The sequence below is a fragment of the Fukomys damarensis genome, unplaced genomic scaffold (genome assembly GCF_012274545.1).
Source record: "Fukomys damarensis isolate Sample0158 unplaced genomic scaffold, DMR_v1.0_HiC HiC_scaffold_34, whole genome shotgun sequence".
Taxonomy (NCBI): domain Eukaryota; kingdom Metazoa; phylum Chordata; class Mammalia; order Rodentia; family Bathyergidae; genus Fukomys; species Fukomys damarensis.
Genome location: NW_022900946.1, coordinates 6,961,459 through 6,981,967, shown reverse-complemented (window position 1 = coordinate 6,981,967; position 20,509 = coordinate 6,961,459). Strand labels below are relative to the sequence as shown.

The 20,509-nt window shown below is 37.1% G+C and overlaps 1 protein-coding gene across 1 annotated transcript in view; it reads left to right on the top strand.

Annotated features, from left to right (window-relative positions):
* LOC104855771 (dynein heavy chain 3, axonemal) overlaps positions 1-20,509 on the top strand; it is a 75,676-nt gene that overhangs the window by 4,880 nt on the left and 50,287 nt on the right. The window contains 6 exon segments of the mRNA XM_033758738.1: positions 1,959-2,070; positions 3,904-4,145; positions 5,994-6,094; positions 6,897-7,002; positions 7,858-7,987; positions 9,947-10,192. Coding sequence (XP_033614629.1) covers positions 1,959-2,070; positions 3,904-4,145; positions 5,994-6,094; positions 6,897-7,002; positions 7,858-7,987; positions 9,947-10,192 — 937 coding nt within the window.

The following is a 20,509-nucleotide window of genomic DNA, read 5'->3' as shown; positions in this document are numbered from 1 at the left end:
ATTTGCTAAATGTTATGACTGACTGCTCTTTAAGCATGAGCTTTTAGGTTCCAATTTTCGAAAAAAACAAGCTAATGTGTTTAAAAATAAGATACCTGGAACTACCTGTCCTCTTGTATACTGATGTTTTGACCGTCCACTTCAGAGTGTGGAAGGGGGAAGCTGAGAGGCTATTGAGTCGTCGCTGCCTACCTTTCATTTCTGATACACAGTCAACTCTGTCACTGCTATTCAGTCTGAAACATCTTTCAAGCCCTGACGGTTGGGGATTTGTTGTTCTTTCTGTGCTCTGTCTGCAGCACCCAGAACAATTTCTGGCATAGAGTAAATGCTTAACTTATTTGCTGAATGACATATGTCCTTTCATCCCTGCTGTCACTACTTTCATTTAAACCCTTTTTATTGTTCACATCCAAGGTGAAAAATAACAACTTGATCTTTAAAAGATTTATTTCTCTGAAAGACTGTCATTTTGAAGGCAGCGCACAAGTTTTCAAATAAATACAAATGACCAGGGCTGGGGATTTAGCTCAGTGGTGCCGAAGCCTGCCTCACAAGTGCAAGGACCTGAGTTCTATCCCCGGTACCAAACAAACAAAAAAAAACAAATGACCAAAGCATTTGTTTCAACTATTACAACTTATCACAGACAAAAATGAATAATTGGGAAATTCATGAAATGGGCTTCCACGTGACTAGATTCTCAAGGGTAAGGGGCTAAAATTACATGGACTGTTGTTAATATCTTTCAGCATAGAGCTTGGTTTAGAAAATGCATTTTCACCTACTGAGAGTTACAGTCAAGTCAGAACAGCAATTTTAGAGTGCAGGTTTCCAATAAAAATGCAGTTGCTAAAATGATCACTTCCAGGCTGGGCACAGTGGTGGCACACGCCTGTAATCCCATCACTCAGGAGGCTGAAGCAGAAGGATCACTTTGAGTTTGAGACTAGCCTGGGCTAGAATTTACCTTTTAAAGAAAGGAAAGAAAGAAAGACCATAAAATCATCACTTCCTTTTAAAAAGTAAATGGCATTTTAATAAATGTTGTGGGTCATAGTTGCCCTACTGTGCTATAAAACACCAGAAGTAATTCTTATGTTTTGGTACCAGTAATCTAATCTCTACCCACCCTTTTCTTCTACCTTTTCTAACCTCTAGTTACCATCATTCTACTCTCTAATTCTAGAGCGATCATAGAAATGATAAATGTCCGAGGATATGGAAATGCTAATTATAATTACCCTGATTTGATCATTACACATTGTATATGTGTATTGAGTATCATATCATACTCCATAAATATGTACAAATAATATGTGTCAATTAAAAACTTTTAAGAAAATGGCAATGGTGTAATAAAGACTAAAACATTGATGTCAGAAAGCCTCATGCTCAAATCCTAGCTCCATCACCACAAAGCCTGGATAATTTTTTTTTTTTTGTACCAAGGATCAAACTCAGGCCCTTGCCCCTTGTGAGGCAGGTGCCAGAACCACTGAGCTAAATCCTCAGCCCCTGGATAAGTGTCTTAACCTCTCGTGTTCAGTGCTCTCGTCATCTATGGAAGGTGATTAATGATTCCTAGCAGATTAAATGAATGATTTAGATGATAACTTTATACTTAGCACATAGACAGGTGAAGAAAAAAACCAGCATTTTCTCTCCCTTAAATAATCTGAGACACATGTATATTTATTTATCCAGGATATATTTAAACAATAGATTACTAAGGAGCAAAGTTCAGCAAAGTTAGAAGTGTCTGTGAAAATTGCATTCCAACCCCTCATCCCTCATTGACTTCTTTTTTTTTTTGGTACCGGTGATTGAACTCAGGTCCTTACGCTTACAAGGCAGGTGGCAGAACCACTGAGCTAAATCCCCGGCCCCCTCACTGACTTCTAACTTGCAGTGTGGAAAGGTTTGCAACGATTAACTTCTGTGATATCTTCTCACAGATCTATGAGATGATGCTGGTGAGACATGGCTATATGATTGTTGGAGACCCCATGGGAGGCAAGACATCAGCTTATAAAGTGTTGGCTGCAGCTCTGGGTGATTTACATGCAGGTAAAGCTCACAGCCCTGGCTTCCAGAGAAGATAGCACTCCCCACTTAGTCGGCTGGCTCCGGGGAGACTGGGGAGATAATGCCAGGCTGTGAGTTTTGCCAGCCCTGGATCATGACATCAAAACTAGAAATAGAACACAGCACAGATGTCTGTAGGCAGATAATAAAGGCTAGGGCCATGAGGGGTTTCTAACAAGGGACTCATGTGCATGTCATTAAGACTGGAGGAATTTCTCAAATGCTCAACAGTGTTTCCTACAACGGTTAACCAGGAAGAAAGGAACTCCGTCAGTGGCCTAAATAAAACTAGTCCAAAAGCAAAGTATGGCATGTTACTTTCCGTTCCTTTTCTTATCCTTCCTTTCCTTTCCTTTCTTTTTTCCACTCAATCTTCTCTTCATTTTTCTTTTCCCCCTTTCCCTGTATCCCTATTTCCTTTCCTCCAATTTTTTTAAGGTTGAAGATAAGAACTCATACTTCTGAATCAGACTCAAACTTGGGTGAATAACTAGACCTCTCTTATCCTTTGTTTTCTCAGTTGTAAATTGGGATTGTTGTGAGAATTAAATGAGATTATAAGGTAAACAACCTAGCACGGTACATTCCCAACAAATGGCTATGTTTATTGCCAAAGAAACAGTTCAGGTATTTTTTTTTAAGGCAGGATCTCCCTTTGTAATCAGGCTAGCCCTGAACTCACAGTGTAGCCCAGGCTGGTCTCAAACTCAACGCAGCCTCCTGAGTGTTGGGATTACAGGTGTGCACCAATATTCCCAGCTGGGATTTATTTGCTTGTTTATCCCAGTATATATGCAAACCTGTAGTTTTGAAAAACAACCCTACACTGTATATGTGTTTACATAATCGTTTCAAGTACTTTATTTAAAATTGTTTTCTAATGACACTTGATTATTAAATTGCCCTTGAATTTTTGAGATTTTGTTTTGAGGGGCTAATAACCATAATAGCTAATTTGGGCATTTCAAATTTAAGTATAAAATAATTTCGGCATTTGAATACACTTTAAGAAATTAAATGAAGAAAAGGAAAGCAAAATCATTGTCTTTGCCTCAGAATTCTGAAGCAATCTTTAGTGCATGCCTCATGTACTCCAACCTTCTCTAACTTTGAAGAATCATGTAAAAGTGTCATTATCTGTTATTAAACATGGTGCTGTGCCATCCATCAGCCCAAATATGTGCTTCTCAAGGGACAAATGACACTTATCAAGCAGTTAAGAAAAGGATTTCAAGGGCTGAACTAGCCCTTCAAATAGAGAAAATAGCCATCATTTTCCAGAATCTCTTTAACTATCATTATCCCAAGCCAAAAGCTAAGGTTCTTATGGTGGCTATGACAGCCAGGTAAATAAAGGGGGCTGATAAAAAGTCACCTGTCTTATTTCCTTCTGGTGTGTGTGTATGTGTATGTGTGGGGTAGAGAGGACCAAACCCAGGGCCTCATACATGCTAGGCAAGTGCTCTACCACTGAGCTAACCCCCCACCCAGTTTGACATTTCTCTTCTTTACGCTTGAGTTCTTTTAGTTCTAGTCAGATTTTTTTAGTCCTGGATCTAACTAGCACATTTGCCCTGTTAGAAATCAGAGTGAGAAGAAAGTAAAGTGCAAAACTAATGAGTATAAATTCCCCCCCAATTTAAGATATAATCTATCTAGATATCCCAGTGTTTGTAAGACTGAGTACATATTTTATAGTCTCTCCTTGGATCACACATTTGTAATGGCTGGTTAGCCTTGGGGATGGCAGTATCTCATGTCTAACATTTTGGTCTGATGAGATCTTTACAAATGGTGTTGGACCTTCTCACCCAGCCAACCAGATGGAGGAGTTTGCTGTGGAGTACAAGATCATCAATCCCAAGGCTATCACAATGGGGCAGCTGTATGGGTGTTTTGACCCAGTGAGCCACGAGTGGACAGATGGTGTCCTAGCCAGTGCTTTTCAGGAGCAAGCATCTTCAACGTCTGATGACCGCAAGTGGATTATATTTGATGGGCCAGTAGATGCTGTTTGGATTGAAAATATGAACACTGTTCTGGATGATAATAAAAAGGTAGCTACATGTCTATAGCTTTTTCCTGGGTGGGGTATAAATGGTTTTATTGAAATGAGTGATTAGCAGAAGTTAAGAGAAATAGCTCCTTAGTTTGCAGAAAATGGTTTTATTGATGAGTGATTAGCAGAAGTTAAGAGAAATAGCTCCTTAGTTTGCAGGGTGACAGGTATGGGAAGGTAGCCCAAACCCAGGAACAGGTCATTGAATCTGTCCACACTTTTAATGTTGTCATCTTGTTTTGGTGTTTTTTTTTTTTCCTGGAACATACTTACCTTTACTAGGAATATACAATTTACATTTAGAAATACAATTTTTGTCTTTTATTGTTATATGTTTAGAATATGGTGTTTTTATACTTAACAATAATTCTTCCCTTATAGTCCCTATTAATACTAAGTAAATTATTTACAAAAATCTAGCTGGTGTCAGTTATGCTGAATAAAAACAGGAATGGATTTTATACAAATTTTTATTTTTAAAAAGAGAATTTTCATTTTTAAAAAGAGAAGCAGTAGAGCCAGCAAGAAACTAGTAATAACATCTGCTTTCAATTATAGAGCCCTTGCTATATCCAAGCACGAGGTTAAATAATTCCCTTCCATTATCCAGTTAATTTATAAGCAGTCCTGTAAGATCATCATACCCATTTTATAGATGAGGAGATTGAGGCACAGAGAGCACATAACTCTAAGACCACTGCACGGCAGACAGGTAAATTCCAAACCAATCTTTCTGCTCTCATGCTCATGGTGGTGACTGTTAGGTTTTCTGTCTGCCCAGACTGAAAGGCAAACTGAAAGAATGCCCAAAGACAAATGAAGACTTGAGGAAGAGCGTAGTTCTTTACACAGCACCCTCTCTTCAGAAGCATTCCTGTCTGAGAATGAGAATTTTCATGTTTTATGATGGGACGTTCTTGGTCTTTCATCCATGTTGGTTGGCAAAGGCAAGTGGTATCCTAAGTAGATATTCTGAGGCTCACCCAAGAGTCCGAGCTGCGTCTACAGAGATATGCCTGCTGGACCCCAGGACTGCCTGTGGCCTTCATTCCAATCCAGAAGGATTTATGGAGCGATCCTTGTTACTCCGAATATGGATTTGCCCATGTGGGGTTTCAAAAAAAGGAGCAGACTCTCCTCCCCACTTCTCTGCATAGTTTACAAATAATGTATGTATCTAAGGTGGACAGTGTCCTGTGTTGAGATATGTATACACTGTGAAGTGATGACTACAATCACGCTAATTAACATATCCAGCACCTCACGTACTTATAGAAATTATTAATTTCTTCTGCTTAGAAATGTGTTATAATACCACAGGTCAACACGTACTTTAAAACAAAAAGAAAAACATGCTCATCATCTCCTAAAAAGGAGTCTTTTGTGAGAAACTTGTGCATATAAAACAGGATGATTGTGTGTAGTTAGGTTCTATATTACACACAGAGGAAGGGACCAAAAAGCTTCATGCAGTGATGATGATTTCTCAATTCTTCATCTAAAATTGAAATTCAGTGATTTCTGTTCCTTACCTAAAATTGCAATTCACTCAACAACAGCAGCATTCCCTAGTCCCTCTTCTACTTTACTTTTTCTCCAGGGCAATTTTCTTTATGTTATGTACTTTGTTTGGTTTATCATCTTTCTCCTCCAGTAGAATGTAAACTCCAAGAGGACAGGGATTTTTGTCTGTTTTATTCTGCATACCTAGGACAGTTCCTGGCACATAGTAGCTGCTCAGGAAATATTTGTGGAATTCATTCAAACCAGTTTTGTCTTCACTAAGATCTTTCACTCGCAGTCAGAATTTAACCTCTGTGCATACCCCACCCCTTTGCATTTGCAGTTGTGTTTGCTGAGTGGAGAAATTATCCAGATGAGTCCCAAGATAAGTCTGATCTTTGAGCCAGCTGACCTGGAGCAGGCATGCCCTGCCACCGTGAGCCGGTAAGTTAGCCGGTGCTGATTTCCTGAGGGAAGGTGTGGCCCCACTCACCCTAGCAGGAGGGAGAGCTATGATTAAGCCCAACCAAATCACCCTCGATATTTGTTGTTCACTTCGACTTGTAAAATCAGTCCTCATTCCACAGTGCTGGTGGGTGATTAAAATCAAGCAAGAATTTAACATTAGTTCCTAAAGTTGAACCTTTATTTGCCCTTAACCCAGCAGTTCAGTTCCTTAGTGTATGTCCAAAAGACCTGTATTATGATTTTTATCTGTAAGAGACCTCTAAAGTATATTCAGAGAGGCATGACTCACAATAGCAAACAGTTAGGAATAGCCTAAGTGTCCATTAAACAGGAGTGAATTAATAAAGTGTAATGTAGTCAAATTTTATAATAGTTATACTTTATGCAAAACAAATGAGCTGCACTTACATACAACTGTGTGGATAAATCTTAGTAAATATATTAAGGATTAATTCTTCATGTATAAAAATAAGCCCAAAATATTACCTGACTGCTTTGAAATTGTTGAAAATAACCAGAATTAAAATGTAGATATATTTAGGAACATGTAAAATGCTATAAAACTGTATAAGAAGGAAAAAAATCTCAAGATTCAAGATGCTATATTATCTCATTGGGGGAAACCCAGAGGAGTAGGAAAAGGGACATCATATGGGAAGATTAAGGTTATTATCAAGGTCCATTAAGGCCTAAAGAAGTGTATGATATATGGTAAATGGCACCCAGTGTTAGCATCAAATAAAAGAGCACCAAAAGTAGTTCTGTTTGTACTTCCCAGATGTGGGATGATCTACATGGAGCCTCATCAGCTAGGCTGGAAGCCCTTGAAAGATTCATACATGGACACCCTACCCTCCAGCCTTACTGAGGAGCACACGGAATTGGTGAGACCTGGGCTCTTCTCCTTCCACCCCATTTCCCTACTCATCTCAAAGACCTTCTAGGAATAGCGTCACCTTCGTAATTCCAGGAAGCAAGAAGGGCCAGGGAATTCCCCACCTGTCCCCACTTCACCAGTTGTCTTGTTTTCTGGCTGCCTGCCATTTTTCCAACTTTCTTCTTCATATGATTGGTATGGGATGGTGCAGTCAGTTTCTCCTTTCTCTACTACCTTCTCCATCAACCTAAATATAATATAGAGTGAAGGTCATAATTTATAACAAAAGTTTTTAAAAAGCCATTAAAATAAAAGTAGCAAAGTTAGTTTAGTAATTGTAAAAAAATGAAATGGGGTACCCAAATAAGCATATATGCATATATCACACATATGGTGAATTACTGAAAATGAGCCCGAATTTAGCTTTGCACTTCCTATGGCCATTTTACACAAGGATCTCACTTTACAAATCCCTAAGGGTCATCTGTAAATCAATTGCATTGAATTCCTAAATTTTTTTTTTTAATAGAAACAGTCAGATACAGCGGCTGACTCCTAAGCCTATTTCATACATTATGTACCAGAGTATTTCTAGGCCTCTCTTGAGTGTCCAGCTCTGGGCAGTGGAAAAGGAGTGGGAAATGTGAGTTAACATGGCCTGTGAGCTGAGCAGTCTAAGGCCATTACGGAGGAGGCTGGGCCAGGGTTCTGGGTGACTGTGAATTTTCCCCAGTGTGCCTGCTCTCAAAAGATGTCATCACCCCGCCAGCATCTCCAGCCTACTGAGCGGGGACCAAGCTCTTCATCTTCAGGCTTCCTTTTAGATAATGTCTATAAATCTCATGTAGCTTTCTATTCTCAGGTCAATGACATGTTCATGTGGCTTGTCCACCCCTGCCTGGAATTTATTCGCCTTCACTGTAAATTTGTGGTCCAGTCATCTCCCATCCACCTTGCCTTCTCAATGATGAGGCTGTACTCCTCTCTGCTTGGTAAGTGACACCCATGATTCTTAAGGGGGTTGGTTGTGCCTTGGTTCCTCTGCTTGCACTCTGTGTTTATCTCCCTTGAGTTATAAAGGGACCAACTACAGTATTTGGCCAAGAACAAGCAATCTTTTGCGTTGTAGAAAATGGTGTTTGATGGAAAGAATATATCTGTGTTGTCTTGATTTGATATTGAATTCTTTTTGGTGTTCTTACACAAGCTATCCCATCCCTCCTCAGCCTAAGCTTCCTCATCCACACAATAGGAGTCCTAGGTCATGTCCCACTTTACCTCACAGGGATATCCTTGAGGGAGATGAATTTAGATGATACATATGAATGTATTTCAGAAAAAATACTGTAAAAATTATATAAGAAAATGTCCTATGTCTTATAAGTACTGTGTGCTAACTGATTGTGCCACTGGAGCTCCATGGAAATTTTCCTATTTTAAAACAATTTATGTTGCAAAAATCTGAATTCACAAAACACATAGACACACTGTGAGAGCTAATCATATTAGTCTGCAAAACTAGTGAACTTAGGACATTTAAAATAATGGTTCTGTGATTCATTCACTTCCAAACGTAGAATCATAAATCATGATAACTATTTCACATAAATTAAATTTCACTGAATTTTACTGCAAATGACAAAATATGTGTTCATTTGGAGAAGTTTTGTTGGATGCCATATTTTTCAGGGTGGCAAATAACTTCAACTCAAGATGAATCTTCTAGGGGCTGGGAATTTAGCTTAGTGGTGCTGCCACCTGCCTCGCAAGTGCAAGAACCAAAGTTTGATTCCCGGTACAAAAAATAAAATAAAAAGATGAATCCTTTTTATGACTTCTGTTACATGTACTGTACGTATTTTCTCACATCATGTCTTTTAAAGGATTGTAGTTATAAATGAAAAATGTAACTTGGCAAACAGTTAAGTGGAGAATTTCTACATATTATTTAATTTTCACATTGTACATTTTGAGGCATTTTCTTCAGAAGCACACCAATTGTACAAATACTGCCTTATTTGCATTTTTATTTGTAAGCTTTGTCTTCTTTCTCCTATGAGCAAAGACACCAGCATAAGAAGTAGATGCATTATTCCCAGCTCTGAGTGATCTCATCTCTTGCCTTCCCACATCTGTAGCTATGAAACTGCACAGAAATACTCAAATACACACAATTGCTGAAAGCTAGGAACTGGGACTAAATGCACATAGAGCTGTTTTCAGAGCTCTAACTTTATATTCTGTTGGTATTAAACTGGAAAACAGTTTGGTGGTTTCTCAAAAAAGTAAACGTAGACTTATCATATGATCCAGATTTTCACTTCCAAGCACACATGCTCATGGCAGCTTTATTTAGAACAGCCAAAAATGTGGAAATAGCCCAAATGTCCCTCAACAAATGAATGGATAAAATGTGGTCACAATGGAATATAATTCAGTCTTAAAGAAGAAGGAAATTTTGATGCTTGGTTCAACATGGATGAATCTTGAAAACATTATGAATAGTGAAATAAGCCATTTGCAAAATGACTGTATGATTCTACTTCGATGATGCCCCTAGGATAGTCAAAGTTATATAAAGAGAAAGTAGAATTCTGGTCATATGAGCGATGGAAGGAAGATAGAGGAGCAAGTTATTGCTTAATGGGTACAGAATTTTAGTTCTACGAGATGAAGAGTTCTGGATATGAACGGTGGTGGTGGTTACACAATATAAATACACTTGATATCGCTGAAATGTACACTGAAAATAGTAAAGATGACAAATTTTATGTTGCATTTACTTTAATACAATTAAAATGTATATGATAAAGGATCTGGTATGCAATAGACACTCAGCCAAGATCAGTCAACTGCCCAGGTCTTTCATAGGAAACACCAGTGAGTTCGCATCTTTTACATCCATAGCACTCTGCCTTTCATCCTGACCTTCGGCTTTTATTCACTTTTAGATGAAATTTAGGCCACGGGAGATGAGGAAAATGAATCACTTGAAGGCCTGTCAAGTCAACAGATTTTCCTCTGGCTTCAAGGACTATTCCTCTTCTCCTTGGTGTGGACCGTGGCCGGCACCATCAATGCAGACAGCAGAAAGAAATTTGATTTCTTCTTCCGCAACCTCATCATGGGTATGGATGATAACCACCCCAGGCCCAAGAGTGTAAAACTCACCAAAAACAACATATTTCCAGAAAGAGGTAATTTAGTACTTGTTTGTTGTGTCCTATTGTAATGGTCTGAATCCCAAGTCCCAAACCCAACCAAAACACGTGGACCATGTAAGCCCTTTGTAAAAGCTAAGAAGATTCCGTAGTTTTCTGGCTGGTTTCATTTCTTCAAAGCTGGCCTAAGGATGTAAGAGATGGCTGGTCTTGAAGTCAGAGTCTCATAGGCTTTTAATTTAGAAAAAAAATGAAAAATGTTTCTGTTTTGGGTGGTTTTTTTCTTTTGCAAAAATTACCCGTAGTTTCCCGTAATTCCATCATTCAAGTAGAATAAGTATTGACACCTTTGATTTTCTTATTCTTTTATAGTTCCCTTTTGTGTGTTTACATGATGTTATCATGGTGATTTTATGGTATTGATACTTCTTTTAACTTTGTCATTACAGTCTTATATTGACATATTTACAGTTTTGCTATATAATCTTCAAAATTATCACTTTAGTGGCTACAAATATTCTGTGACATTATTTACTAAAAGAAAGATGTTTAAGTAGCTTTTACTGTTTTTCCTACCCTCTTAGTATATAAAATTTATAAAATACATAAAAGGAAATAGAAAATAATTAAGATCAATAGTGATCGCATTATCCAGAAATCTATCTTTTTATTTTTCTATATTTACATAACATCCAGGTGGGGTAGCACATGCTTGTAACCTCAGCACTCAGGAGGCTGAGGCAGGAGAAGCACCCTGAGTTTAAGGCCAACCTGGGCTATATATTTCAAGGCCAGCCTGAACTACAAATCAAGACTATATCTAAAAAAAAAAAAAAAAGAAGAACAAAACAAAAACCCTGTATATCTATAATAGGAAGATCATACTATAAATTCTTTTGTGATTATTAAAAAGAATATATGAGGAGCCATGAGAGGACTTCCAGGAATGACAGTGATGTGTATATTAGGAGAGATTTGGGTTACACAGATACATGCATCTGCCAAAACACAGTGGATGTGGGGGCCTAAGATGTGTCCATTTTATTGTAGAATTTTATGTCAAAAGAAAAAGCATATTTTAATTGTGATAAAATATATATAACAAAATTTAACATCTTAAACCATTTTTAATTCATTGGCATTAAGTGCATTCATATTGTTATACAGCCGTCAGCACATCCAACTCCTGGATTCTTTCCATCTTACCGAACTGAAACTTCATTCCCATTAAACAATAATTCTCCATAGCCCCTGTGACTCTTCCCTGGCAACAGCCACTCTCCTTTCTGTCACCATAAATGAGACAATATGTGGAATCATACAGTGTCTTTGTGTAACTCTCTTAGCATGATGTCTTCAGTGTGTGTGCTCTATTAAGGCCAAGTAATATTCCATTTTATAAGTATACCACATTTTGTTTATTCATTCATCTATCTGTGGATACTGGAGTTGCTTCTACCTATGACTTGTGAATACCACTGCCATGAACATGCGTGCACAAATGTCTGAGTCCCTGCTTTCTCTTGGATATATACACAGAAGAGAAGAGGGTAGATCATGCACTAAAACTGTTTAGTTTTTAGAGGAAATACCATACTGTCTTCCATAGCAGTTGTAACCAACAGTGTACAAGCATTCCAACTTCTCTACATTACTGACATTTGTTATTTTCTGTATTTTTATTTGGGGGGAAGTGAGAGAGGACCTCACTTTATGGTTCAGGCTAGCCCTGAACTTATTATGTAGCCCAGGCTAGCCTCGAAGTCTCAGTGATCCTCCTGCCTCTGCCTACCAAGTGCTGGGATTACAGGCATGTGCCACCATACCCAGCTGTTTTCTGTATTTTTAGAAATATAATAGCCATTCTGATGTATGTGACCTTCATTTCTATTTTAAGAAAAAATATATTAAAGACTATAAAATGAAGGCATTCACTATTAATAGTTTGTTGGCCATCCTTTTATATACATTTCCTATGCATATATGTGCCTACCAATTTATTTTTACAAATATGATGTCATTATTTTTGTCTTCTAGTTTTTGCTGTTGTTTGTTGTGATAAGCAACATTTGCTGAATCCATGGTTATGTTCTTAGGATTGCTTCCAAGAAAGAAAATTACTAAATCCATAGGTTGATAATAGTTTAAAGCTTTTGATGGATGACTTTTCCTTCTGTCCTTACTGACACTGTCTTGGAAATCTTGGGCAACTTGAAATGTGAAATAGCATCTTGTTAACTTTATTCATTTAAAATTTTGTGGTAGACTTTTGTTTTAGAGTTTGGGTGTATAGAAAAACTGTGCAGCAAGTGCAGAGTTGTCATCCACCCTTTGCCTCACCCACACAAACCAGTTTTCCCTATTACTAACATCTTGCCCTCTGGTATTTTTGTTTGTTTGTTTTTTTGTTTGTTTGGTTTTTGAGACAGAGTCTCACTATATAGTTGACACTGACCTGGAACTCACTGTGTAGCCCAGGCTGGTCTCGAACTCACAGTGATCCTCTTGCCTCACCTTCCTGAGTGCTGGGATTACAGGTGTGCATCACCACACCTGGTGCCCTCTGGTATTATAGGTACAACTGATGAACCCATACTGGTAGTTAATAACGAAGTCCACAGTATACAATAAGTTTCTCTCTTTGTGTTGTACAATTCTGTGGGCTTTGACAAATACATAATATTATTTGCTCACCAATACAATATCACGTAGAATCATTTCACACCATTCTCCAGGACCCCTGTGCTCCCCAGATCATCCCTTACCTTCCCCTGAGCTCCTGGCACCCACTAATCTGTGATTTGCTTGGAAAACCCCAGTATGTGACCTTTTAAACTGGCTTATTTTACTTAATAATGCTGTTAAGTTTCCTCCACACTTTTTGGGCCCTTGATAGCTCCTTTTGAAAGAAAAAAATCACTGAATGATATTCCATTGTGTGTGTGTATATATCTATTCACGTATTAAAGACCACTTTGGTTTATTCCAATTGTAATTATAAATAAATCAGCTATAAATATTCATTTAAAGGGTTTTGTGGACATGTTTTTAATTATATCATTTGGTAAATACCTAAGAGTACAATTGCTGGATGATATATTAAGTCTGTTTTGCTTTTAGAGTTTCTTTTTTCTTTTTCTTTTTTTTTTTTTTTTCGTTCCAGGGATCAAACTCGGATCCCTGTGCTTGCAAGGCAGGCGGCAGAACCACCAAGCTAAATCCCTGGCTATGTTTAGCTTTTAGAGAAACTACCAAGCTATCCTCCAAAGTGGCTGTACCGTTTTGCATTTCCAGCAGCAATGACTTGAGAGTTGCTGTTCCTTTGTATCTGTGGCCATATTTGATCTTGTCTGTGTTTTGGGTTTTAGACATCGTAATAGGTGCAGGGTAGTATTCTGTTGTTTTAATTTGCAATTCCCTAATGAATATAATGTTAACATCTTCTCACGTTCTTGTTTGCCTTTTCTGCATGCTCTTTGGTGAGATGTCTGTTCAGATCTTTTGTCCATTTTATTCTTGGATTTTTTCTTATCATTGAGGTTTAAGGGTTCTTTGTGTATGTGAGGCACATATCTTTAATTAGGCATATATTTTGTAGATCTTGTATCCATATCATGGCTTATCTTTTCATCAGCAGTGTCTTTTGCAGAGCAGACATTTTTAATTTTAATGAAGTCCAACTTATCAATATTTTTCTTTCACTGACCATGCTTATATATCTAAAAGTTTTGTATCTAAAAAGCTGACACCAAAATCAAAGTTATCTAGATTTTTTCTGGCTATTTTTTAGTCTTGTATTTTATATTAATATAATTACTCATTCTGATTTAATTTTTGTGAGAGATGTAAGGTCTGTGTGTAGACTTTTGCGGGGGCATGTGGATGTCTACTTGTTCCAAGACCAGTTGTTGAAAAGACTATTTTTTCCCATTGAATTATTTTTGATCCTTGTCAAAGATCACTTGATTATATTTGATCAAATTTATTTCTGTGCTCTGTACTCTGTTCCCTTCATATCTTTGCTTTTTATCAATACATGCTGATTACTGCAATTTTATAGTAAAACTTGAAGCTGAGTAATGTCAGTCCTCCAAGCTTGCTGTTGGTTACCCTGAATCTTTTGCCTTTCCATATAAATTTGAGAATCAGTTTGTCAATTTTCACTTGCTTAGATTTTCTGTATATTGAGATTGTCTTGAATCCATAGATCAAGTCAAGCAGATGAACATCCTAATAATTTTAAATCTTTCTGTCCATAACATGGATTTCGCCATTTAGACCTTGGATTTCTGGTTTGTTGTTGTTGTTGTTTTGTTTATTTGCAGTACTGAGTATTAAATCCAGTACCTTCACAATGAACTGCATCCTTACCCCTTTATTAAAATATTTTTACTTTGAGACAGAATCCCACTAAGTTGTCCAGTCTGGGCTTGAAGTTGTGATCCTCCTGCCTCAGCCTACCAGAGTTCTGAGGTTATAGGCTTGTATTACCACACACCCAGCTTCTTCTTTGACTTCTTTGATCAGTTTTGTTGTTTTCCTCATATAGATCTTGAACTTTTTAAAAATTAGTTTTGGATTTATTTCTCTCTTTTTGGTAGTGTAAATGGTATTGTATTTAAATTTCAAATTCCACTTATTCATTGCTGGCATGTTTTAAATCAATTGACTTTTGTGTTCAGTATTAATTTTGTATCCTGCAAACCTTGCTGTAATTACTAGTAGGTTCCAGAAGTTTCTTGTTAATAGATAACCATGTCATCTACAAGCAGATAGACTTCTATTTCTCCCTGACTAATTTTCTATTTCCTTTTCTTGTCTTATTCCACTAATAAGAAATTCAGTATGATTTTAAACTGGAATGATGAGAGCGGACATCATTAACTTGTGCCCAGTATTTGGAGGAAAGAAGCTAGTTCTTGACCCTAAGTATGATGTCATCTATAAATTTTTTGTTGATATTATTTATCAAATTTAAGAAATTTTCTCTATTCTCTACTGAGATTTTTTTGGTATTGAATTTATCAACTGCTTTATCTTAATATATTTAAATGATCATATAATTGTTCTTCTTTACCCTGTGGATGAAGTGGATTACATTGATTTTCACATATTGAACACCAGCTTTATATGTCTAGAATAAATCCCACTTAGTTATGGTGTGTAATTTTTTTACAGTATTGACTGGGGATGGATCCCAGGTCCTTCTCTCTGAATGTCCCCAACTCTTTTTATTTTGAGACAGGGTCTTGCTGAATCACTACTTTGCTGATGATGGGCTCAAACTTGAAATCTTCCTGCCTCAGCCTCCCAGAATCCTGGGAGTATAGGAGTACACCACCATGCCTGGCTATTCTTCTTTTTATATATTGTTGGATTTCATTTGATAATGCTTTGTTGTAAATTTTGGTATCTGTATTGCTGAGAGATAGAGTTTTCCTTTTTGTAATGACTGGTTTTGGTATTAGGACAACATTGACCTCATAGAATGAGTTACAAAGTGTTCCCTTTGCACCTATTTTCTGGAAGAGATTGTAGAGTTGGTGTCATTTGTTTCTTAAATATTTTATGAAATTCATCAGTTAAACCATCTGGGCCTGATGCTTTTTCTTTTTTTTTTTAATTAACTTTATTGGTAGATTTAAGACATATAATATAATAACATTCATCATTGGAATTTGTACCTTTACATAATCAATCTTGGTTCTTATTTTTTCCCCATCCCTGATGCTTTTTCCTTGGGGAGGTTATTAACTACAGACTCGATTTATTTGATAAATGAAGGCTTATTCATGTTATGTTTCTACTTCTGTGAGTTTTGACAGAATGTCTATCAAGAAATTAGTCTATTAATTTAAATTTTCACATTTCTGGGTATAGAGTTATTCATAATATACCTTTAGAATCCTCTTAATGTCCATGGAATTAGTAGTGATGCACTTTTTCATTCCTGATATTAATACTTTGTATCTTCTTTATTTTTCCCAGCAAGACTGGCTAGACATTTATACACTTTATTAAACAGTTTAGTTTATTAAACATTTTTTTCTTTTGGTTTTTTGAGACAAGGTCTCACTTTGTAGTGGAGGCTGAGCTTGAACTCACTATGTAGCTGAAGATGTCCTCAAACTCTCAGCAGTCCTGCCTCAGCCTCATGAGTGCTAGGATTACAGGTGTGCACCATCATGCTCTGCTTAAACCTTTTGATTTTTTTAAGCTTTTTATTTTGTTGATTTTTTTCTATTAATTTATGGTCAATTTCATTGTTTCTGCAATATTTGTATTATTCCTTTTATTCTATTTTTTGGATTTAATTTATTCTCTTTCCAACTTCCTAGCATAGATGCTTATTGATTTTTAGATACTTCTCTTTGTAATAAATGTAATCAGTGCTAAAAATTTCCCTCTGTGTTTTGCTTTTATTGCAAACAATGGCTCTTAAAAAGTTGTATTTTGATTTCCATTTATTTAGTTCATACTATTTTAAAGTTTCTTATGAGATTTTGTCTATATTTTGAAGTATATTTTTGAGTCTCAAAGTATCTTGGGATTTTTCTAGCTATCTTTTCTTACTGACTTTTAGTTTAATTCAGTTGTGGCCTGAAAGAATACATTGCACGATATCTATTCCTTCAAATGTATTGAAGCATTTTATGGCCAAGAATGTGGCCTCTCAGTGAATGCCCCATGTGAGCTTGAAAAGGATCATGGTCTGCTGTGGTCAGATGAAGTTGTCGTAGTCATTTTCTCATCACAGACATAATACACCCAGAATTTGAACGAGGAGAGGTTTATTTTTGGCTGATGTTTTGGAGGTTTCTATTCATGTTTGGCAGTTTCAAAGGCAGAAAACAGTATGGCAGAAGGTCTTGGGTGGAGGAAAGCTGCTCTCATTGTGGTGAACAGAGAGCAGAGAGGAAGAAGAGAAGAGCTGGAGAGGGAGAAACACCCTTCGAGATCACCCCTAGGAGGATCACCCCTTAGTGACACAGACAGCTCTTCCAACCAGACCCCACCTCCCAACAGGAGGTCTACTATTAAAAACAAAGTAATCAACATATATCACCCCCATGATACCACTTCCTCATGCCTGTCTCCAAGTGCATGCAAACTCCGGGACATGCTTGATTTAATCCACAAGAGAAGTAATCTGTCATTTAGATCCAGTTGATTAATGGTGATGTTCATTTTAACTGTGTTTTCCCTCGTTTTCTGTTTGCCAGTTACTGATTAGAGATGCCTCAAATTCTCCTACTCTAATGTTGGATTGTTGTTTTCTTTTCCTCTTAAAGCGCTATTCATTTTGCCTCATTTGTTTTGTCACTCTTTTCACATTTGAAATATGAAAATAAAATCTAAATTTCTTTTTTAATTGTAAGTGAGGCTGAATTTTATATATAATGGTAGTTTGTTTTTCATATGTTTTTTATTTAATTTTCTATTCTAGGGTTTGTTTTTATTTTGACAGACTACGTCTAGACGTGGGTCTCCTTTTATTTATTCTGCCTGGAATGTGATCCATTCTTTCAGTCAGCAAAGGAAATTTTACTCTCCAATTTCTTTGTCTATTGACTCCTCTTTCCTTGTGTTTTTCCCCTTTCTAGAAAGGAGGACTTTGTATTTTAGTATCAGTCCCCCCACAACTTCAATTACTGCCTTGAATGATTTTTAATTCTGCTTTTGGAATTCTTGTTTCCTTGCCATCCTTTCTTGGTGCAAAAATAAAAACACAGACTGTGGAATGAAATTGTCAGAGCTAAAATTCTGACTCCAACACTTAACTAGTTGAGTGAATTTGAGCAGATTCCTTAGCGCCCCCCCCCCAGTTTCCACTATTACAAAATGTATACAATAATAATAGGACCTATTTGTGGTGTTTTGGAAGAATTGAATGAGTTAATACATGCCAACATACTTAGAATAAACCATTGTACATTGAAAATGTTACATGAATTTTATAAATTAAAAATTTTTGAATTTATTTGCTTCTTTTTGTGGTAACGGAATTGGTCTCACAACCTTCACATTGTATCTCCAATTTTTTTTATTTTTTATTTTTAGCCAGGATCTTGTTGCCCAGGATGAGCTCAAAGTTGCAGTTCTCTTGTCTCAGCCTCCCAGAGTGCTGGAATTACATGTGTGTCATCAAACCCAGCTTTTTGCACCTTACTGAGGATACCAGTTTCCCTGCACTAGTTTCCAGTCCTGAATTAAAATATCAAAGGCTACTCTTCATGCTATTCTCCATGTATGCTCCTTTACAGTGCAATATATATTTTTTATTTTTAAATAATATTTATTTCAGAGTCAGGAAACACCAGAGAAACTTTTGTAGCTTCAGTTACAAAAAAAAAAAAAAAAAATTCTTCTTGGCGTCTTTAGTTCTAGAAAAACACTGTACTTATACATGTGCTGGAGAAAGAAAACCAGGCGAGCCTTTTGATATGTAATATGTAAACACTTGTCCAGGCCATGCCCCTCAATATTTTTTTACAGGCTCCATATATTGTTTTAGGTCTTCCTCTTCCTTCAATATCAGTCCGTTTTTGCTCTGTCTACAGAGACAGTGTATGAGTTGCCTCCACTTTTGGCCCTACTCTGACCCTACTGTTGGCCCACTTTGTAATGACAGTTTTCCTTCTCTCTTGCCACAAGAGGGTCAGTAATGTGCACAGCTCCCACTCAAGTTCTACATAACTTTCTCACAATGTCTTCTGTCTACTGTGATTTCCTCATTTCCTCCTTTCATGCCCTACTCTCCTGTGTAACATTCAAGAGACCATAATTCACCGCGTGCATTGTTAACTGGCATCTGGGTCTATTTTCTTTTGAAGGAACTACTTACTTACTTAAAAGCAAGTTTAGTTTGGAAAAGACAGTTGGTAAGACTAACATGATGCATTACAAGTGACCAACATGGACACATTTATAGAAAGTTAAACTATACTTTTGTCTCCTTGATAAATACATACTTCTTTCTTCCTGCTAATTTTCAGAATTATCATTACTTTGCACATGATTGGGTTAAATAATATCCATAAAACATCTTTAAAGTAAGCACAAATGCTCTAAACTCATGCCAGTTAAGAAACAGTGAGATACCCAAGATCTAGTATCCACATATGATTCACTAATACCATCTGTTGGAAGCAGCTTTTTCTATTTGTTTCACCTATGGACATTCAACAAAATGGAAATTCCTTAACCAAGGGGCTCTGTGGCTTTTTGTTGTGGGGGACCATATCTCAGTCGATTTAAGGTGTCGCAGCTGTCTCCTTTAATGCATTGTGGTCTGTGACTCTGCTGCCCTGAAAAATAACCTAGTGAGGGAAGACAAGAAGATGATGAGTTGGTCCTCCAAGGATAGTAGCTGTCAGACAGGTGAACAGCTGCCTTATTTTCTGTGTTGTATGTAGCCACATCTCTGCATCACCAGGCATCCACTGAAGAAAGAACTGATGGACTCTTCTGCCTTTCCTCATCAGTCTCTTGATTCATTCCTGTGTTAGTCAGATTTGTATTGGTGAAACAAATACCTCAGATAATTTTAAAGGAGGAAAATTTATGTTGACTCACAATTTTGGAGGTTTCAGTGCATGGTTAGTTGGCCCATTGCTTTAGGGGCTGTGGCAAGGCAGTGAATCATGGCAGGAGCACATAGTAGAGAGAGTTGCTCATATCATGGTGGCTCACATCAAGAGGAGGATGAGGAGGGGTTGGAGTTCACAGTCCTCTTCACAGGAATGTCCCTAATGACCTATGTTTCTCCCACAGGAACCCCCTCCTAAATATTCCACCATTTCCCAGTAGGGCTACTGGCTGGTAACCACATATCTCCAGCACATGAGCTTTGGAGATACTTATCCAAATCATAGCATTTTCTCAATTCAGCTTGTCTGCTTTCTTCTTAGAAGAGATTCTACTCAGGCTCTTTCAGTTTTTGTTTACAGTGGTGTCAGTCCTCTTTTTTTTTTTTTTTTCCCTGTTCCTTCAAAAATATTTTAGTGGGATATTGAGAAACTCATAGTCAGACCCCATTTGACTCAAAAAGTTTGCTTTTTGGGGGACTGAGTATATTTCCTTTTTTATATAATGACTTTATCAAGATGTAATTTACATACCATAAAATTCACCCACTCAAATATACAAATTGGTGATTTTGTAAGTTTACCTAGCTGTACAACCATTAACTTAATCCAGTTTTAGACCATTTTTTTACCCCGTTAAATTCTTCATGACTGTTTTCCATCAACCCCTGTTCTCATCCTCAGCCCCATGCAACCAGTCATCTACTCTCTGTAGATTTGTCTTTTCTTGGTATTTCTTTTATGTGGAATTATGTAATATATGTCC